The sequence below is a fragment of the Eulemur rufifrons genome, chromosome 15 (genome assembly GCF_041146395.1).
Source record: "Eulemur rufifrons isolate Redbay chromosome 15, OSU_ERuf_1, whole genome shotgun sequence".
In the NCBI taxonomy this organism is placed as follows: domain Eukaryota; kingdom Metazoa; phylum Chordata; class Mammalia; order Primates; family Lemuridae; genus Eulemur; species Eulemur rufifrons.
In genome coordinates, this window is record NC_090997.1 from 85,596,960 (window position 1) to 85,619,314 (window position 22,355).

At 43.6% G+C, this 22,355-nt stretch overlaps 1 protein-coding gene across 1 annotated transcript; it reads left to right on the top strand.

Annotated features, from left to right (window-relative positions):
- Nucleotides 1-6,760: 6,760 nt before the first annotated feature.
- On the top strand, nucleotides 6,761-21,945 carry TNFAIP3 (TNF alpha induced protein 3). The gene is made up of 9 exons (XM_069487361.1): nucleotides 6,761-6,894; nucleotides 10,562-10,871; nucleotides 14,176-14,366; nucleotides 15,015-15,162; nucleotides 15,312-15,482; nucleotides 16,166-16,346; nucleotides 17,515-18,440; nucleotides 19,147-19,328; nucleotides 20,011-21,945. Exons 2-9 carry the CDS (start codon nucleotides 10,577-10,579, stop codon nucleotides 20,293-20,295), a joined length of 2,379 nt encoding a protein of 792 aa, XP_069343462.1. The 5' UTR covers nucleotides 6,761-6,894; nucleotides 10,562-10,576; the 3' UTR covers nucleotides 20,296-21,945.
- The last annotated feature ends 410 nt before the right edge of the window (nucleotides 21,946-22,355 follow it).

A 22,355-nucleotide genomic window follows, 5' to 3' on the forward strand; every position in this document is an offset into this window, starting at 1 on the left:
CCTGCAAAGCATATACTAAAAATATAGCAATTGCAAAATTTTCTTCTAAGTTTCCAAATGCTCTCTAATGAAAACTAGAAATCAATGAGGCTAAATTCTAAGGCTTTTATGAGAACAAGTTAAGAAAATGTTAATAAGTTTTTCCATTAACATAAAATATAAGATTAATATTTTTGCGTATAAGCTCATTTACAAATAAATTAAAAAACAAAATTCATAATAAAACATATTAAAACTTCTAAACATTCACATGGGAAAATAGCCACTTCACTGTAAACAAATGAATAATAAACATACATAAACATATACACTAAACATACCGTCAGAGGGTCTCTGTGTCTCTTCCTTGCTGATATTTATTCATTCAAATAAGAAAGAGGAAAATGACTGGTCTGGTTCTTTTCAGGGACACATTCTCTTATTTAGAGCCAGATTATTTTCTTCTTCAATGAATGAAGTTTTACTTAAAGACAATTAGTAGTACATTTGGGGACTTAAAATTTAAAAGCAATACCTCTTCTTTTCTGGTCTTCTTTTTAGTGCCTTGCCTATGCAAAAAGATAAATCACTTAAGATGAACTCAACACTTAGGTTCAGTAAACTGCATTGATGTGTTTGGACTCCCAAAATACTACATTCCTTCGATTTTCTGACACTTTTTTTTTAACATTTTAAAATTTCTGACACAGTTACTAGTTTAAAAATTCATGTGAAATGACTCAGATGCCAAAAAATAAAGAGAGGTGGCTCTCATTGCCTGTGCATTTGCAAGCTTAGAAGTGTACATGCAAAGGCTATCTCATTCATTCCCTCAATCGTTTCATTCATCTGTCTTATGATGGAGTCCCTACCATGCAACAGGCACACTTCTGGGCACAGGGGATACAGAAGTGAGCGATGATATGCAAGAATCCAGCTCTCAAAGAATTTCATTCCAGTGGGAAAAGGCAGATAAACAATAAATAAAGAATTTTCAGTTGTGAAAAACACTGCAAAGAGAGATGGATAGGAAATGCAGTAGTCAGGGATGTTTATCTGATTAAATGACATATAAGCAGAAAACTGAATGCTAAGGACTTGAGGGAGGCAGTCCTGGCAGAGAAAACTGTAAGTGCAAAGGCCCTGAGGCAAGCATGCCTGAGCTCAGCAAAATAAAGGAACACCAAGACTCACTTCTGCTGAGCCATTTTCAGTCTAGCTCAACAAGAAGTTCAGTCTAACTTAAATTTGGATTCCTATTTGTTGAACAAAATGTCTTTCAAGAGATACATTATGATGCTACATTGAAGCTAAAAGAGAAAAACACAGAACAAAAGTCCATTGTTTCTGGTAGAGCAAGAGCCAAGGACCTTTTTAGTCCCCACATAGAGATAAAGCTGTTTAAATACCTCATGGAGATATTAGCCAACCTTCATGATTAAAGGCTTAGCACCAAATTTCTTTCCAAAGCTAAAATAGGTAGCTGTCACTGAACAGAGCATCTTAAAGGACTATCTCTAGGTTTCCAACAGACTTTCAGGAGAAGCTTAACGGAATATGTAACGTTATGGTCAAACCTAAGGTTCTAAAGAGGCCAGAAGAGCCAGATTACCGAAAACAGCCTATCTGAGCATTGCAATGCACAACCATCAAGGGCCAAGATCAGCTCAGAAGAATCCTAAAACTACAAGATGATTTAGAATCAAACATGAATGGTGACAGTGAAGAAGAGGAAGGCAATCACATCAATAAATGTAGGCTATTGTTAGTGAGTAAAAGAAAGAACATGTATACATTTAATAAAATAAGGTTGTTTCCCCCACCCCACCCCATTTTGTTATTAAATCCATGGTGTGTTTTACAACCACAGACTCTCAGAACCATACAAATGTAGCAACTCCTTCTTCACCCTGCTAAGGTGTTTGGAATTTCTACCGTTAAGCTCTAGAAAGTTCTGGTTTCAATAAAAATGTTTTCTCAAGAAATATAGCACAATAACACATTGCAAGCTGTTTGGAAAATGAGCATGAATTACCTTATTAACCAGTCCAAGAAAATAGGTCCTTGAAAGAATGAAAGCCAAATCCCTTTTTAATGGCGATGGGGTGGAGGGGAGGAGTGCTAAGGAGGCAGGACTATGGAGACCCCAAACTGGACTGAGGAGACAGAAGGACAAATGAAGAGTGTCAAAGGCAAATTTTCACAATGTCTAGGACTCTTCCAAATAACGGAAACTGATTTATCTCGGTGAACATCCAGTGCACTGCTAAAACCAACACTGAACACCAGTCGGTTCCTAATAATGTCCATTCCTGGGCTTTTTGTCATTGTTCAAATTTGGTCATTAATAGCAGCCTCCACAGAAACGGAAATGAAACCAAGAATTGAATATTGATTCATGACCTAAAATGAAATTTCTTTGCCAAGTGTTGACAGGAAATTTAATCAGAATTCACAGGGGCAATAAATTTTCTCACAAGTTTTAGATGTCAGCATCCCATGCTTTCAGGCAAAGTGGAACAAGAGCTTGACTTGGCAGTAAACTAACTTGCCTCCCTTCCAGTGCAGAGTCTGTTCCTGTTATTAGTGACTCACTGGGTTACTGTAGTGGTCCCTCCACCCTGGTGGGTCTTCCTTTCTCCATTCAGCTCAGAAAACACCTGTAAGGGATCTGAGGTCCCTAGATAAGAAATAGCATTTCAGTAGAATTTGGCATTCATATGATGATGAAATCTATGACATCATTATTCCAGTTCTCACAGTTATAATCTACAAAGACCTCTTGTAGTCTCAGAACTAGCCCTGGCAATGGCCTTGAAAGGGCAAACATTATTCTTTAGTATTGTTTGAAGCAGGATTTGAAAAACTGAAGCAGGATTCAAAGCTACTCTGTAATAATTAAACTGGTATCTATACTCACAGGTGGCTGCTTTAAAATATGTTTAACAAGAATCTGCCTTTTCAATAGAGCGTAGCGCTGGGAACAGGGGAGGGGACAATTGTACAACAGACACAAAATGTCCAATTTTAGTTTGACCCATGATTGCCATGCCCTGGAATTCCATATACTCAGAAAGACTGATTTTTTTTAAAAAATGTACTTTCTTCTTATTTATTTATTTTCTTCTTAGGGTCTGAGTCTCGCTGTGCTGCCCAGGCTGGACTCAAACTCCTGGACTTAAAGGGTCCTCTGGCCTCAGCCTTTGGAGTAGCTGGGACTATAGGCACCTTCCACTGCACCCAGCCATCACTGATTCTTGATTAAGAAAGGCTCGTGACCTGCATTGGAGCTGAGCCTGGTCCCCTTGCCACTTGTCACATGTGCCTCACTTTCATCAGGTTTCTCCTGCTCCCCACCACCTGGGCATGCACATCTTTTCCATTCTGTGATACAAGCATACAGGCTGCAGGCATGGTCCCTCCAGTACTGCTTAATTCCGAGAGGTCACATGTGCTCATTTTATGTGGTTCATGATGTGTGAACACTGGCACCACAGTGAAAATGGCACATAACTTAAGAACTTGTAAAAACACCCCACATAACTACAATCCCTATTTCCTCTAATAAGGAGTCATGTTTTTCCTCCTGTGTGTCTAGATGTTAATAAATATCCCTTCCTCTTTGAAGAGTTCTGTCCAATTTGACAAGGTCTATAGCAAAAATTAAAGGCCCTTTCAAGGTTTTTGGGTACTCTATATCTCTTTGGTTTTAATTCCTTCAACAAATCTCCACAAATTTTATAACCCCTTTTTTCATAAGAGGTCACTCCATCTATACTCTCTCCTTCTCTTCTATTCTTTCTTTCTGAAGCACCACCAAGAAAATTTCTTCTCTTTTCTTTTTTTTTTTTTTTTTGAGACAGAGTCTCACTTTGTTGCCCAGGCTAGAGTGCCGTGGTGTCAGCCTAGCTCACAGCAACCTCAAACACCTGGGCTCAAGCAATCCTCCTGCCTCAGCCTCCCGAGTTGCTGGGAATACAGGCATGTGCTACCACGCCCGGCTAATTTTTCTATATATATTTTAGCTGTCCATATAATTTCTTTCTATTTTTAGTAGAGATGGGTCTCGCTCTTGCTCAGGCTGGTCTCGAACTCCTGTGCTCAAATGATCCTCCCGCCTCAGTCTTCCAGAGTGCTAGGATTACAGGTGTGAGCCACCATGCCCGGCCCACCAAGAAAATTCTTATTGGTCTTCTTAAGCAGTAGAAAGGGAAAAGCTACGTGTCCAGCCCAACAAAGCCCCGATTTAGAAGCTACAAAGGACAGTAAAAACTGTTTGGGGGTGGGGAGGATGAATCAACAAGCTATATAGAACTGTGGAAAATAGAGGTTGAACAAAATTGAAGGCTACAGACCACTCCTGTATCTGACTGCGATTACCCTTGTCACAAATCCTGGCAGGCATGATGGCAAAACAGCCACGATGGGACAATTAGAAGTGACAGGTATGAACATGGCCTTTCAGGCTTGTCACTCTTCTTCATTGCATTCCTAGCTCATCGTACCAGGGAGCAAGACACGAGCCAGAAAGGGGCAGTGGATGCAGCACAAAGTGGTGGAGTGTCAGAGGCAGACAGAGATGAGAGTGAGCAGGCAGATTCTGTTTACAAAGGAGCGCCAGGGAGAGTGATCTGAGGATTAACATTCTGTGCAGGGTGTTCTGTTACAGACATCATCTTCTTTCATCATCTCAACAGAAGTCTAGGAGGCTTCCTGAGGCTGGAACCAAGGCCCTTTTGCCTCCCAAGCCACATTCTGTCCAGGGGTCCATGTTTGGCTAAGTGACTGCGGTGTGTTGGAGAGAATGGGCATTGGGGTATCAACTGGGCCCCTGAAACTTGAAATCTTATAGGACCTTTCCTGAAAGGAAGAGTCTAACTATGAAGACTTATCAGTATGGGCTTTAGAGAAAGACAGACCTAATTCCAGGGGTGGCTCTGCCACTTTCTGGTTGTGTAGACTTTGGGCAAATGTCTTGCGCTTCTTAAGCTTCATATAAAAGCATACATAAAGCTAATCGATGGGTACACATGGGCACAAAGAGATGTGAAAGTCACTGGAAATCAAGAAAGGGGGAGGAGGGATGGGGTGAAAACCTACCTATCAAGTTCAATGAACACTATTCTATTCAGGTGATGGGCACACTAAAAGCCCTGACTTAAGCATTGTAAAAGGTATCCATGTAACAAAAATGTGTACCCCCTGAATATTTTGAAATTTTAAAAAAGCACATATAAGCATATATTAACTACATGAGAAATGTCATTTTGTATTACTAAGTCGACTATCCATTGTTTGAGTGTTGACAACTGAAAACATATGTGAAGAAGAAGGCAAATAACAAAAGATTTGGAGCTGGAAAAAAATTCCATCCATGGGTTTAAAAAGACCAGGACCAGCCTTGGGCTGGTAGCCACTACTGACTCTCTGCTCTAAACCTCCCTTTGCCAAAAAAAGTGCCACCCTCTTTCCAGCCCCCACCCCAGTCTCTGCAGGTTCTCACTACAGAGAGGATCATACTTTTCTAATTCAAAACTTGCAGTATATAGCCTGACAACTATTCTTCAGTATACTTAAGAGGACAATAGTACATACTCTTTCAATCTGGTTCCAACTTAGCCATTCTAGTAAATGGTTCAAAGGGTGCCCAGTGCTTAGAGGGCAGCAAGGCAGTAAAAGCGCCCTAAGGCCCCTCCCTCCACAGCTCCGGCACCTTCACTGCGCAGGTGGCCAGCACCCATTTCCACGTGACTCACCGTCCAGATGAAAGCTGAGCAGTGCAGTCACCAAGCCAAGAGCGCATGGGGGGAAGGGGGGGGGCACAAAATATTAGCAGCCGTTGGCATCCCGGGGGTGAACTAATTATCAGGACAGCTAAAAATACACCTAATAAATTGGCCTTGGAAACACAAGGCAAGGAAACACATAACCAGACTAGAGGCGCTTTCTAAACTGAAATGCTACTTAAATGTGATGCCACCTGGGTGCCTGGTGTGCAGAAATAGAGAAGAGGAAATGGAGCAAGTGCGGGGATACCGGTGGGGGTCGTTCTGACTCCTAACTCTGTCCAAGACTGGCCTCGCCCCCGCGAAGCCCAGGACCGCAGGACCACGGGGTCGCATGTCTCCTCGGACCTCCACCTCACCCAGGCTGGGGTCCGGGGTTGTACTGCTTCTTTCTCTAGAAATCCCCACGGGGGCCCTGTCTAGGACTCCCCCTCCGAGCTCGCCACGTGCGCAGCTCAAACTTTTCAAATTCTGCTCGGGGCCTGCGGTCCACGGCGCCGGGGTGGTTTTTAGGGTTTTCTTTCTTTCTTATTTCCCTTCTTGTTCTCCACAGTTGATGATTTTCTGCAGAAAAACGGCTGCGAAAAAGAACCTATTTCATTTCCAGTTCCCATCACCGCGATTTCCACATGGATGTGACGTTGGGCCCAGCTTCCGAAATGCCCAGGTGACTCACGCGGGGACACCCCGGGGCGGGGCGCAGGAGTTTCTCCGGGCGGCCGGGGCGGGGCGGGGCGGGGCGGGGCGGCGCGGGCAGCCGGGCCGGGCCGGGCGGGGGCCTAGCGCGCCGCTCGCCTCCTGCGCCCCCTGCCGGTCGGCCCCGCGGGACGCGCGCATCACGTGACTGGAAAGTCCCTGGAAATCCCCGGCGGTCTCGCGCAGTACAACTGAAAGGGAAAAAAGGAAACTGCGCAGTCTGCAGCCTTCGTGGCGGGCAAGTGCAGAGAGCAGCGAGCCCGCGGGGGCGGAGCGGCGAGGACTGCCGCCAGCAGAGATCACACCCCCGGCGGCGAGCAAGCCCGACTCCGGGCGTCCATGGGGCGCAGCCTCGGCCCGACCCCCGCCAACCTCGCTCGCCTGTCCTGACCGGGACGTGGGACTTTGGGAGAGGATCGCGCGGCTCAGACAGGTAACCGCCGCGCCTCCTTGCGCCGTCTGCCTCGGGCTCACCGCGGCCAAGGGCTGCGGGTGCGTGTGGGGTAGCGACCCCCGGGCTGGCCCGGTCTACATGGCATTGGTTTTGCAGCTGTCCTGGAGGGGGATTTGTTGGCCGTGTGTTCCCATTCTAAGTTTTGAAGTGCTGGGAGTTGAGGTCGCCGCTCCAGATGGGGGTGACAGCCCTGGATTTCTCCAGCCAGATAATGCAGAGAACTTAAGCTGCAGCTGACTGCTGGAGAGTCGCCCCTCGGGCCCCTTGGGCGGGTGGTCGTTGGTGCTTTGCTCCTTTTCGTGTCTATTTTTGCGATCAAGCGCTCCATGCCCATGGCCACGTAGACCTTGCAGAAGCACTGTGACTTCTTCCCAGATTGTGCACAACCAGCCCAACGGGGCTGAGGTGCCACGGGGGCAGCCAGAGTAGGCGAGGTTGGGGGGCTTCAGTCAACCACCTTCCCAGATACAGCTTCCAGGGGACTGTGCAGGACGGTGGGGTTGGGGCTCGGGGTCCCACTTTTTCAGTTGCAGAAGTGTAAGAAAAGTATGCATGTGGAAGTGCGCTGGTAGCCTGCCTTTGGGGGGCTCCACTTCAGCAGCGATCTGCAGGCTGCTGCTCCAGCCCCTACCCCACAGTCAGACAGTCTTTGTCAGCCCGGGTCGTCCCACATCCTGCCACCTGGTCTCTCAGGAAAGCAGTGGTATTAAGTAAGGAAGGAGCTTGGCTCTTTTTGAGCCCCCTTTGTTTTCACTTCTCCCTGCCTCTGATCTGCTTTCCTTGGAAAGCCAGTCTGGTCAAGAGTCTCAGGGCAGCATTTTGGGAGAACCATTCATTGTTGATTAAAGTGTCTCTGGACCACAACCCTAATGTCCCAGATTATTGGCCAGCCAGTTAGTGCTCCAGTCTCATTGTCTAAGGTTCTACTTTGATTTTTTCTTTTTTTTTTTTTGGCAATTCTTTGTACAATTTTTGAATTTTTGGAGGGATACTCCCCAATATTTGGATGAGGTATTTGTTGATAAATACTTCATAGATCTCCACATCATGGACAAAAATGTTTGCGCAGAGTGGGAAAATAAAACAAGATGGAGAAGAGTTTGAGTAATGAATAAGTTCTATAGAATGTCATTGATCCTTGTGACAAAAATTTGGAAATTTATTAAGGCAGCGAGGTAACGAATGTAAAAGCAAAATGTTAACGCTAATATTGTATTTTTTTTTGCACATAAGGACGTTATAATCCTATGTTAGAAAAATTTATTCTTTAATCTTAAATGTGGAGAAGTCCAGGAACTGGAAACCTGGGCAGTGGATTTTGATTTTTTTTAAGGAGGCAATTTTGCAGGCTGTGCAAGGCTAAATATATGAATGAGGTCACACTGGGCTATCGAATATTGACATTTGCATGTCTTGCACATGGTTTACAGCTCTCACTATTTTAGATCTTTGCTGAAAAATCATTAGGTCCAGAAGAGAAAAATAGAAAAGTCAGAAAAGCAACAAGAGGCAATACCTAGTTTGTTTAAAATCTTCCTACTGCTGGACTGTTTCCATTTGAGAGTGGCAGGCCCTGTAGCCACAGGTATGTTGTGGGAATTGGAAAAAGCAGGCATTGGAAAACCTGGCTCCTTTGCAAAACTCTGCCCCTGAATGGCTGTGAGGCCTGCTCAGGACCTGTACCTTCATTGCCTTAGTTGCAGACTAAGGTGGTTGTGTGACTTCAAAGCAGGGAATAAGGCCATTTTTTATTTTTAGCCCCAGCATCAAGCGTGGTGATTGGCCTTCATTAGGTGGTCAGCTAGTGTTTGTTGAGTGGATGGGTGCATGGATGGATAAATGATGTTCTGAAAGAGACTTTTGCTGTGCTATAAAGGAAAGGTGCATGTGGTATTTTTGTGCCTTCATTATGTCTGTAGTCCTGCTATGACTTTGCCCAATTCCACCTGCAGGGAATGTCTAAGATCATAGGACAGATCACTATCTGACCCAGAGAATGACCTCTCCCTGGCCTCCCCCAGCAATCAGATTAAGAATCCCAGTCCAAAACTACCACCATAAAACTCCTTGGAAGCAACCTCAGGGTCGTCTAATCCAAACTTTCTCCTTTGAGTGGGCCACCAGAATTTAGAACACCTTATCAATGGCTTTTAAGAGAGCCTAGATCTACCCAGAAGTGGTTTCCCGAAAATCCAGGTTTCTTGTCATCCCTCTTACATAGGTTTAACATCTTTATCCACTGGGTTGCCCTGACAAATAGTATGATGCAGGAGTAGGCTAAACAATTGCTGCGAAACTTCCTAGAGAATATCTTTGTGGTCCGAAATCATCTTTGTCTTCTTGGAAATTAGGATGTGTGATGAGGCACCCTACTAAGGGCTAGGGAACCAGAGTTGCACACTGGAGAGATCCCACGTTATGTTAATTCACGTCATCCCACGCTGTTGGCATGGGTCATAGATTCTGTTTGTCTTGAGTGGTCTCCTGGCTGAAACTTCTTTCCTTATCTATTTTAGACTCTCATTTCCTCCACTAGTTGAATATGCTTGAAGATTTCAGGGTATAGGACAGGGTGGAAATGCATCTGAGTGTTCGTACCTGGAGAGCAATGATAAAATTTGGTTGCACTGGGTACGGTGGTGCCATGGTGCCTGTAGTCCCAGCTACTCGAGATGCTGAGGTGGGAGAATCATTTGAGCCCAGGAGTTCAAGACCAGCCTGGGCAACATAGCGAGACCCCATCTCTAAAAAAAAACAAACAAAAAATAAAATTTAAAAAACCAAGAAAAAGTTTGGTTGGTAGTTGAGTTGAAATAATTGAGCTCCAATGTCTGTTACTAGAAGTGTAGAATTTATTTGTTCTATTGTTATTCTGTTTCTTAGCCTATTGTTGTAAAGTCCAACAGGCAGGCTCTGAAGGAGTGCTGACTGTTTGGTCTTAAAATTGTGAAGCATCTTGCTGGAAATAGACTTTTTGTTGGTTATAAGACATTCAGTTTTAACTCTTTATAAATATCATAATATATTTTATGAATAAAATCCTTAAAAATACTTCCTTTGGGGGCTAAAGAGAAAACACCAACTAGCAGCCTAGACCACAGCATAAGATTGCAGGATTTTTCATAAAATATTTATTGTCATTCCAGCATAGGGAGGGAGTGATAAATCAAGACTTTACCCAAGAGCTGGGATTGCTTGGTGGTGGTCTTAAGGGAAGAGCTACTATTGTGCCCTTAATTGGCATTCAGTACTCCCCAAATCCAGCAGCTGTTCCAGAGTGGTATCTGAATGCAGTGACAGCTTAAGTCAATTTGGAGGTGCAGTACCTGTTGCTGACAGACAGGCTTGACTCCCTGACAGACAGACATTACTGAAAACACGGGTTATCCCCCTCCTCCTCAGTACCCACTCTCCGCCTTCCTTCTCTTGTTTAGACTAATCTTTAAAAGTGATGTAACTTAAAACAGTCCAGTGTGAGTTAATCTTTGAGGCCAGCTAGTATCCTGGGAGTAGAGGTGACTAAGATCTTGTGCCTACAGATTAGGGTAATGACAAGATCAAACACTGGGGTTTCCTGCAGGCAGGTATATAGGAATGGTATCAAAGGCAGGCTAACGGAATGGGTCTCTTCCCCCCTCCTCTTCAGGTGTTGGAGAGCACAATGGCTGAACAACTCCTTCCCCAGGCTTTGTATTTGAGCAATATGCGGAAAGCTGTGAAGACAAGGGAGAGAACTCCAGAGGATATTTTTAAACCTACCAATGGGATCATTCCTCATTTTAAAACCATGCACCGGTACACGCTGGAAATGTTCAGAACTTGCCAGTTTTGCCCACAGTTTCGGGAGATCATCCACAAAGCTCTCATCGACAGAAACATCCAGGCTTCCCTGGAAAGCCAGAAGAAGCTCAACTGGTGTCGAGAAGTCAGGAAGCTTGTGGCTCTGAAAACAAATGGTAAGACTTGCTCTGTTGCGCTGCTTTTGCCTGGAGGATGGCTTCTGCCACTGGGTCCCCATCCATGAAGTTTCATAGCATTAGCCCAAACTCAAATCTCTTGAGATTTAGCATAGATACCTAAGTGTAGAAACTCCATAAGGGGCATGTGATAAAAGCAAGCTTGTTTTGTGAATGTTTTTATTAAAGACATTTTCTAATTATCTCCGTTAGAGCATGGAGCACTTTAGGGTTTGGAGAATGTATTTCTAAACACCCTGCCCCAGTTAAGTGATTTGTTTCTAATTCTTGTGACTGTTTAATCATGTGTAAAATACCCTTCCATGGCCAGTAATGGAAATTTTAAAAGGTTTTAAGTTTAAAAGGAAAAAATGGTGTGAAAACTAATACTGTTGTTTCCCATTGTCATTAGAAAATGCTTGTGATGTTCTTATACTTCTTGAATTGGTGGCATTTTATGGGTTAACCAGTGAATGGCTGTTGAGGACAAGAGGCTCCTTTTGTCTCCTCCTCCCTTGCCTGGGTTCTATGGCCTATAGTCCTGTAATTTGGAATAGAAAGATATTTGAGATTTTTAGCACAGACTGTAGACCTCTGCTTCATTACTTTTAGGGAGTCCTAGTGACTGAATTTCTTCCTGTCTGTGCCTTTCTGCCCAATGGATTTGACTACGAGTAGCTATCTCCTATTCCAGGCTCTACTGTTTTGGTTTTTTTCATCATTTCCCTTGAGCAAGAGTATGGATATCAACAGGGACATCTGAGCATACTGCTTCATGCAGGTGCAAAACGCTACTCTTTGGATTTAGATAATTATTAGGATAAGCAAGTAGACTGTGCAAAAGCAATTAAAAAATAGTCCATGGTTTAGGTCAGAGCAGGAATCTCAGGCCCTTCTATCAATGACAGTCCTAAGCCATCCAGATCAAAATAATACATCCAAAAGCAGAAAATCCTTGTTGACAATGATTTTGATAAGAACATTAACTTAATTAACTAAATTGGTACATTAATGTTGGCTATTTTTGACTTGGGTAACTTAGAATGATTGCGGGTTTTTTTATTTTGATTCTGGGGGCTCTCGTACATCACCTCAACGTCTTGCCTGTATTTGTGAAAGGACTCTTAGAAACACAGGTAGACAGAAGACTAGGGATAGGTACTGTCTACACTGTTCTTGGCATTAAATTAAGTGATGCCAAGAAGTAGGTGATTATGTGAAGTCATCATCAAGGGCTTTCTATGCCTGACAATTGGTGGTTTTAACCCTTTCCCATTTTGTTACAAAAAAGAAATAGAGTCAACTTTGAGAGATTTGGAAACAAAGAGATTCTACTGAATTAGAAGTGTGGTAGAAGGGGAAAAACCTTATCATCATTAACAGAATTATCTGACATTTTGCTCTATTTCCTTAAGAAAGGAAATGCTATATTTCCATAAGAAAAAAATAGAACATAAAGAGGAAATACTTATTTTGCAAACATACAAATTAAACTACAAAAGCAAGTGCATTTTGATAATATTTTATGAGAAATAAGGATTTTTAGGCTTATATTTTCCCACTTTTGAGACAAATTCCTTAACATTCTGAGGAAAGAAGAAAAGATATTTAAGGGAGGAAGAGAAAAACAAATGATTTGTCTTCTTTGATTTTTATTAGCACCTTTTTTTATCCTCCCATCCCCCCACCCCCCCACCCATAGGAGGGTTCTTCAAAGGCAGTGGTCTGTTTGGGGAGGGGGTGATTCACAAGTTTGCATTTGAGGATATGAGACTGCGGTGAATGAGGAAGGGAGTAGGTGGCATAAAATTGAAACTTCATGTGAAAAATTCCAGCGTCTATTGGCTGCAGCGATTTCACTTGTATAATGAGTAGCCCTATTCCAGCTCACCCTGGCCACACCCACTTGGAAAGTCCAGGGTGCACTTCGCAGTTTAAATGTCTACACACCAGAACAAAAAGTACAATAGCTGTTGCTCAATTGCTAGTCAAATAACTTAGCACTGGGGAATTCCAGATGTTACTTAGGGAATTTTATACTGGTGCATCTCAATAAAGAACTGAAAGTAAGCACAAGAAGAAGAAAAAAAGCCTTATCTTTGCTCTAGATTTTGCAAAGGGGAAATTTCAACAGAATGCAGTCGTTGCCACACTTCTGCCAAGACACAAGGCTTGAGTGATCTTTTTTGTTCATTTGTTCAAATACTTAGCTAGTTTTTCTAAGTGTGTAAATTGAAGGAATACTGCTTGTGGATGCATATTTGAGGTTTTGTTGTTTTTCTTTATTTTTTGCAGTTTGGCCATAATTAAAATTTGATAAAATTTCAAGTAGCGTTATAGTTCTACTTATAGAATAAGAAAGTTTAACTTTTCTTTATAAAAACTATTTTGCACTTGTCAAAGGAGATTAATGAGTGAACTTTTTCTTTTTTGTTTTAAACATTCCCCCAAAATGCTTATTGTTTGGGGGTTGAAATAAAATGCAATCTATTGAATTATGAGTTTTAACTTGGAAAGGTCACAAATTAATAGAATAAAATGAAACCTGTTCTGATTTTTTTTTCTCCTCAAAATGCCAGCCCTAAACACTGATTTATTTTCAAAGTTAGATATCCAGGTATACTTTAACTTTTAAAAAGGACTTTACAATTGCTAATAAGCAGGTTCACATAAGGCATTTTGGGGGCCCGGGGCTGGCAGGCCACAGATAATTTGGTGTTGTCCACCCCACTCTACAAACAAGGAGAGGAAACTCCCAGGTTCCAAAGGCTAACGTGGAATGGTCAAGTCATTTGCTGCTGAGTCATAGCCAGAGGTCCCTGTCTAGTAACCAAGCCATGCCTGCTTCCTGGTCTGTGCACGCTGCCCTGTGCGTTCTTCCTTAGGGTCAGAGAGCATAGTGCCAGTTCCTTCACTAGCAGACCAGGGAATGTTGGAAAGGGATGGGATTTAGAGACCATAATCTAGTGCCCTCATTTCACAAGGAGGAAAAGTGCCTACGGAATTCCCCCCAAGGTCACTTGAACAACTTAGGAGCAGACCAAGCTAGAAACAATGTCCCCTGGCTCCTTTGTACTGTTGGTATCATTCATTAAGAAGAAGAATGAAAGGAATTATTTTTTTCCTTAAAGCTGTCATCGCCTTGTGATATGTTATCAGTTGGCCCTTGACTGACAATTTAAACCAAATTAAACCTTTCAGTCCCCTATGATAGCAGTAGGGCTAGTTTATTCTGAAAACCTTTGCTGGGCCTTAAATGCAGATCACTTGACTTTGCATCTCTTCCCTTCCCTTCTGTCCTCAGGTGATGGCAACTGCCTCATGCACGCCACTTCTCAGTACATGTGGGGTGTTCAGGACACAGACTTGGTCCTGAGGAAGGCACTCTTCAGCACGCTTAAGGAGACAGACACACGCAACTTTAAATTCCGCTGGCAACTGGAGTCTCTCAAATCTCAGGAATTTGTGGAAACGGGGCTTTGCTACGACACTCGGGTATGTCTTGTTCCCCCATAAGCATCTATTGACAGGCTTCCATGGTGAGCAAAGGGTACCCCGGGCCAGGTCCTGCCTTCAGGGATCATATGGTTGACTCGGTCATGTGAATTTGGCTAAGACATACTCAATGGAAAACACCAGAAACCTCCTGTGGGATTAACCTGAGGCTTTTGCCACTGCTTTTGGGTTGCAGATTCCCAGCTTGTGGGTCTCTTCACTGTAACTGAAAGTCTTCTGACTGTGGCCTTTTCCTTTGCTGTTTTTCTGGTTTGGGGTTCATTTGCCCCTAGCGTGATTTGCTGAACTAGGCAATCAGACTGAGACACGTGCCTCACCTTCCTCAGTCACAAGCTTGGAATTTTTGTGTTTGTTGGATGAGGGGCTTCAGTGTTATACCTCATCAGGGATTTTTTTGAAAGCAGGTGCTGTCCCCAACCTCCCCCACTTCTGAGTTTGCCTTGTAGTGGAAAAAAGTAAAGGAAGAGAACCAAAACGGGGGAAAAAGGGTAATCATTTGAATGATGGTGTCAAGAAAGGGGAAAAATAAGCTGAGTTATATAAATGAATAATTGTTGAGTGATGTCAGAATGCCTTTTTAATGCAGAGTATGTTCAATCTTTTTTCCCTTCACCTTTCTCCCCTTAGAACTGGAATGATGAATGGGACACCCTCGTCAAAATGGCTTCCACAGACACGCCAGGGGCCCAAGGTGGACTTCAGTATAATTCACTGGAAGAAATACACATATTTGTCCTTTGTAACATCCTCAGAAGGCCAATCATTGTCATTTCAGGTGAGGTGCCTGAATCACTTATTTGTATTAAAAAGCTTTTCCGCTCTCAGGGGAGACCCACACTACCAAAGTTACAGGTAACAGTAGCTAAATGGAATTTGATGAAAGTCACTTGAGGGCCTTATTTTTCTTTGTCTTTCATTGAACAGACAAAATGCTAAGAAGTTTGGAATCGGGTTCAAATTTCGCCCCTTTGAGAGTGGGTGGAATTTACCTGCCTCTCCACTGGCCTCCCCAGGAATGCTACAGATACCCCATCGTTCTCGGCTACGACAGCCAACACTTTGTACCCCTGGTGACCCTGAAGGACAGTGGGCCTGGTAAGAAAACTGCATCAGTTCATACTCACAAATTCTGTTAGATACTGGAACGTCAGAGTTTGCTCTATGGCTGCTTACTGAAATAGTCTTATTTAAGAATACTATTTTTACTTAAATATATCATTCTGTCATTTGTTTGATTAGGAACAGGAGTGCAATAGCAGTAATCGAAATACCCCCATATCTTTTTGAGTATGACTTGGAAAGTACTTTCAACATGTTAATTGCAAGTAGATGATATATACATCACTGCTACTATTAATATTACATGATAAATTAAGGCACACAGAGCCCTGAATACAGTGCCTGGTATGGAACAGGTTAATGTTTGTCAAGTTGCTATTATTTTAATAGCTTCATGTAGAGTCAGCACTACATTAAGTGCTTTAGGTATATTATTTTGTTGCCTTTTATCCCCATACCATTCCTGTGAGACATAGGCATTGGTAGCCTTATTTTATAGATGAGGCAGTTGAAGCTAGAAGAAGTTAAATATTCTGCCCAATGTCACACAGATGTATTTTATATTAGAGTGAAGCGCATTTTGTTTGCCCATTTGAGTTTAACTGTGGCTAGATAGTACTTTTCTGCATTTTCAAAAGTTAATTATTTTATATACGACCATACGTAACACCTCATTTAGTAGAATACCGTTTTACTTACGTGTTTTTTTTTTTCCTCAGAAATCCGAGCTGTTCCACTTGTTAACAGAGACCGAGGAAGATTTGAAGACTTGAAAGTTCACTTTTTGACAGAGCCTGAAAATGAGATGAAGGAAAAGCTCTTAAAAGAGTACTTGATGCTGATAGAAATCCCAGTCCAAGGTTGGGACCATGGCACGACTCATCTCATCAAGGCTGCAAAGTAAGCAGTTTGTGTTTAGCTCTTTTCTTTGTCATCTGTAACTATTTTACTTCAGTCACATTAGTGGCTGCCACTCATAGCTCAACAAGAAAGTTACCTGCAGCCAGTGTGTGCCAATGTGAGACAAATTCAGAGCCTCGTGCGTGGTTGAAGAGGAGCAATTAAGGGAGTACTAACTTTGATTTCAAATGCAAACAAGGAATTTATCCAGAACAATTTTCCTGGATATCGAGATGGTAGAATTAGAGTCAGAATTATGGGCTTTAAAAGGGCATTTAGATTAAGAATAGTTTTTTTTTTTTAATTGCTCTAAGACATATTAAAAAAGACTAGCAAGTGAAAACTCTTGAAAACAAAAGCCTTTTTTCCTGGTTTCTTGGTAAAGATAGACACATCAGCCACACCTTGGATTGTAGAACGTGTTTATTCGACAGCCCATGATTTTGCCACAAGGAAATGGGAGGCGAGCCCCAGAGTATGCGCTGTGCAGATATCCAATCTCTAACCACCAGCTTTATGTTAAAGACTTGGCTGTTTCTGAGGACTTGAAATGTACAAGAGATGACAGTGAGGACATAAGAGAATCGGTTTCTCAAAGTAGAGATTAGCGAATTACAGAGTCAAAAGTAAATAGACAGCGCCTTTGGGTGTGCCTGCTTCTTAGTTATCCTGGCAGTTAATGCTAGTAGAGACAAGACACAAGTTTAAATTAATAACAGCAAAATATAGAACACAAAGTTCCAAAGTAGTTTGTATTATAGACTAGTCCCAAATGAATAGCCTGAGTAATGTTTTACCATTAATAGAAATTTGATCTCTGAGAAGTTAGAAAGTCAAAGTGACTTTTGAAAGGATCAATAGAGTAATAAGAAGCAGAGGCAGCCCCAGAGTAGCCCTTTCTTTAGAACGATCTGTAATTTGGGGTGGACCAAGATTGATTAAATGAGACTATGATTTTAAAAATATCAGAGTCTTCTTAGCAGACTGACATCACATTTGACTCTAGATCATGTTAGGAAATGTATTGTACCACATTATATTAGAAGTACGAGCTATTTATCAAAGGCCTGCATTTTCAATGAATGGGTATAGAGTTTTAAAAGTTTGTTCTATGAGCTAATGATGAAAAAATGGCATGCAGTCTCATATTTTTCCTTTTGGTCTTTAGGTTGGATGAAGCTAACTTACCAAAAGAAATCAATCTGGTAGATGATTACTTTGAACTTGTTCAGCATGAGTACAAGAAGTGGCAGGAAAATAACGAGCAGGGGAGGAGAGAGATGCATGCTCAGAATCCCTTGGAACCTTCCATGCCCCAGCTATCTCTCATGGACGTAAAATGTGAAACTCCCAACTGTCCTTTCTTCATGTCCGTGAACACCCAGCCTTTATGCCATGAATGCTCAGAGCGGCGGCAAAAGAATCAAAACAAACTCCCAAAGCTGAACTCCAAGCCAGGTGCCAAGGGGCTCCCTGGCGTGGCACTTGGGGCCTCTCGGGGAGAGGCCTGTGAGCCCTTGGCCTGGAACCCCGAGGAGCCAGCTGGGGGCCCTCATTCGGCCCCACCAACAGCACCCAGCCTTTTCCTGTTCAGTGAAACCACTGCTATGAAGTGCAGGAGCCCTGGCTGCCCGTTCACGCTGAACGTGCAGCACAATGGACTTTGTGAGCGCTGCCACAATGCCCGGCAGCATCATGCCAGCCACACCGCAGACCGCGCGAGGCATTTAGATCCCGGGAAGTGCCGCGTCTGCCTCCAGGATGTCACCAGGACGTTTAATGGGATCTGCAGCACTTGCTTCAAAAGGACTACGGCAGAGCCCTCCTCCAGCCTCAGCTCCGGTGGTCCTCCCTCCTGTCACCAGCGGTCCAAGTCGGATCCCTCCCAGCTCAGGCGGAGCCCCTCCCCACATTCTTGCCACAGACCTGGAAACGACACCCCCACCCCGTCTAGCTGCCTCTCTCCAGCGGCACGGACTCCAGGGGACAGGACGGGGTCGAGCAAGTGCAGAAAAGCTGGCTGCATGTATTTTGGAACTCCAGAAAACAAGGGATTTTGCACGCTGTGTTTCATCGAGTACAGAGAAAACAAACGTGAGTGAAATGATCCAAATGCAGCACCTACTGTCTAGAGCGGGTTTTGTTACTGAACTTTAAGGAAAGCCACCCATCTGGGCATGCGGGTAGAATGGCCAGAACCCACCATGCCTTTCTACCAGCTTGTACCCAGGGACAGTCACAGTGGCTCTGCCAATAGCATGTGGAGGCAAAAGGCACTATATGATTGCATCAGCTCCTAGATACCACGTTCCAGAAACCAAAAGTGCCCTGTAGATAGCGGTGAGGGAATTTGCTTTCATAAGGCCACTCAATGTCTGGCATTCATAAGATAGATATTAAACCAGATTTCTTTTGTGACTTTGGTACAATAGAGAAATCGCAAAATCTGAAGAGGAGTAGCTGGAGGGAGGGAAGCGTCTACTGACACTGTAAGAAAACTTTTGTGGTTTTGTAAATCTCTCATTTGAAAGAAGGATGAGCAGTTACTGTCTGTTCTTTGTTCTGCTACTATGACTGATCGGTGCTCCACGTTCAAAGTGAGAGATTTGTAAAGCCAAAGAAGTTTCAATAATAGCATTTTAATTAATTTTCTTGCTGAATTTATAAAAGGCTGGTCTCATATATATACTTAAGGCTGGCCTAGTCTGTATTTGGAACCCGTTGATTTCTCCAATGTCACTGTCTCTGTGTCTGCAGGGTGACCCATGTGTGGTACTCATTAGCATCAACTCTCTTACAGATTTTGTCACTGCCTCAGGAAAAGCCAGTCCCACAGCCTCCAGGTTCCAGAACACAGTTCCATGCCTGGGCAGGGAATGTGGCACCCTTGGAAGCACCATGTTTGAAGGCTACTGTCAGAAGTGTTTCATTGAAGCTCAGAACCAGAGATTTCATGAAGCCAAAAGGACAGAAGAGCAACTGGTAAGACATTTTGAGGAATTTCCCCCTCCTGTGTATTGAGTCCTCCTTGCTGGAGCAGTTTCTTCTGACCGTGACAAGCAGGTTTTCTTCCCTGATGGGTTCTGTCTGCTCATGGTAACGGCTTATTTAAGAAAGTCTGCTGGGAGAACCTGGGGAAAAAGTCCACGGCACAGTGGCTTCCTGAGTTGCAAGTACTGTCAATTTTCATGGCCTAAGTGTACTTTAGAATTTATTTTAAAAAGCAGATAAAATGAGCCATAACATAAAACTTCTTTATCCTCCAGAAAGCCAAATGGTGATCAGTGACTTCTTTGTTATGTAGTAGAACCAGCGACATCTAGAAAGCAAACTTTCTTAAATAATTTCTTATCATGAGGACTGAGCAGGCAGACTTTCCTGGGTGCCGCCAGTTTATGGCAGATAAGAAAAGCAAACTTTAACTGGGCCAAGAGCTGGGCCAAGTTTGCAGGCCTCCATGTAAGGATTGGTGGTTCCCCTCGGCCTCCCTGGGGCCAGGTCGGCTCTTGGTGGGATTGGAAGGAAACCTTGGAGAGCTGCAGCTCATAGACTGCATGTGCACTCTTAACTTGCTCAGGCAAGTTAGTCCACACTGTCACATGAGGTCGCATTGTCCTCTCCCTGAGAAATGTGAGCAACAGTTCTGTCTGTTCTTTCCACTCAGAGATCAAGCCAGCGCAGAGACGTGCCTCGAGCCACACAGAGCACCTCAAGGCCCAAGTGTGCCCGGGCCTCCTGCAAGAACATCCTGGCCTGCCGCAGCGAGGAACTCTGCATGGAGTGCCAGCACCTCACCCAGCGAGTGAGCCCCGGGCCCCACCTGGCTGAGCCCGCTCCTGAAGAGCCCCCCAAACAGCGCTGCCGGGCACCTGCCTGTGATCACTTCGGCAATGCCAAGTGCAACGGCTACTGCAACGAGTGCTTTCAGTTCAAGCAGATGTATGGCTAACCGGAAACAGGCAGGCCAGCCCCTACGAGAAGAGGGGCCTCAAGTCGCCAGCCAACGTGGTGCTATACTCTAAACCCTCAGCTGCCACTGGAGGGTCAGTCCCTGCAACACTGGGCTCGAGGGTGTCATTGAGCAGGGGAGGAAAGATAAGCATCGTGCCCATGACGCGTGGGTTTGGTAACTGGGGAATGTTCCCGGGTGGCCTTAGAAACTGTGACTGGCAGTGGTCGATTCAGCCCAGGGCTCCTCCTCTCCTACCATGCAGGAGGCTGGGAATGTCTTTGGACTTGGAACGAGTGCTAGGACTGGCTGTGACGCCTGCGCCGCTAGGACTGCTTTATCATCTCGGGAGAGAAGGGAACAGACATGCAGTCGGGCGGGTTGGGAACCCCAGAGCCATTCCACCCGCCCTCCCTCAGAGATGTGAAGCTGAGTCCTCACCGCACCAAGGCCCTCCGCAAGAAGCTCAAGGAAGCTCAGGGAAAATAGACATATTCGGAGTCATTCAGACATATTAATGGTTTTCCCCTACCTGCCTAGTTCCTTTCCCGGGGACCCAGCAGGAAAGCAGAACCATCCACAGATTGTGATTCTGAGTCTGCTGCGACAGCATGTTCACAGTGAAAGGAAAACAAGCTGCTCTTTACAATATGCACCTTTTAAAAATAGGAGTTGTTTTAGTGGGAAGACATGTAACTCTGGGTTATCACTGTCTTCACTCCTTAAGAGGTTAGCTTGAACTGAGGTGTGTGTAAAAAAGTGTACATGTATACTATACCCTTATATTATGTGTGAGGGATTTTTTTAAATTATACTGAAATGCTACCCTAGAGGTATAAGTAGGAAGACTGAATAATAATAACCTATTTTCTGGTTGTTGTTGGGGCACTGTCTAACGTACACAGCTTGTGTGAACTCAACCAGCTGCCTTTGTAAAGGGAGCTCTTCAGTTGTGTCTGTGTGATTCACTTTATTTATTTAATTGCAAACGTTAAGGTTATTTAAATGAAGATGTTTCTTCTACTCTGAGGAAAATGCTGCAGTGTCTTCTTAAGGTAACATATTTGCTTTGGGTCAGGTTGTGGAACCAGACAAGTCCCTGACCACAGTGCGGGAGCTGGCGTGTTTGATACCCTTTGCCGGCCTCCCTAGGAAAGTAGGAATTGTGTCAAGAGTAAACTCATTACAGTCTCATGCTTCTTCTTACGAAACTCCAGCCACAGGAAAAGAAACTGTTCTCTGTGCTCTGTAGATGCCTCTGAGTATCCTACCTCCGTGGAGAGCAGATAGGAAAGGAGCAGAGATACAGGGAAAGATGTGGCCTTTCGTGATGGTTTTATTTGCTGTGTTAATGCAGTGTCCTGGGGCACCCCTGCACTGGGACAGCAAAACCCAGTAACCAGGAGTATGTGGAAATTTCTTTCTGTTGTTGGCCTGCAGTTTCTCTCTGCGCATCGTGTTGCTGTCATACTTGCTCTAGATTAAAAGGGGAAATGCATTTTCCCAGGAAGAAAGGCAGTTATTCTTTGGGTCTGAACTTAGGACCTGAAACTATTTGTGATCCATAACTCTACACAGACTTTACTCTCATCACCTGATGTTTTCTACTTAGAACTCTCTAAATTGTTTTCCCTGACACATAAATCTATATAATTTCTTTGCAAAGATGTCAAATAAACTTCAGTGTTTTCATCTGGTCCTCTTAAAGTTGGTATCTTAATATTTTGTGTCTATCAATATTTTCATTCTTAATGTGAAATAAACGGAATTATTTATACTTATTATAGAAAGTATTTGAAATTTGCACATTTAGTTGTCCCTAATAGAAAGCTATCTATTCTTCGTTGGATTTCTTCAAGTTTTCCTAAATAAATGTAACTTTTCACAAGAGTCAAAATTTAAAAATAAATTATTTAAGAACAAATTTTGATGTTTTCTATTGATGAATGCTGAAAGCAAAAAAAAATGGCTCAAATGTTAAGACTGTGCTTCCCAAGGAACTTTATTTTTTTATGTACACCCAGGCGATGGGTATGTCTGTCACCCATGGGTAGTAAGGT

Bases quoted from the DNA above. Each gene is read 5' to 3' on its own strand.
- TNFAIP3 (XM_069487361.1), top strand. From the start codon at position 10,577: ATGGCTGAACAACTCCTTCCCCAGGCTTTGTATTTGAGCAATATGCGG. The intron at 14,367-15,014 runs GTATGTCTTGTT...TTCTCCCCTTAG, and splicing joins GGCTTTGCTACGACACTCGG to AACTGGAATGATGAATGGGA. The intron at 19,329-20,010 runs GTAAGACATTTT...CTTTCCACTCAG, and splicing joins AAAGGACAGAAGAGCAACTG to AGATCAAGCCAGCGCAGAGA.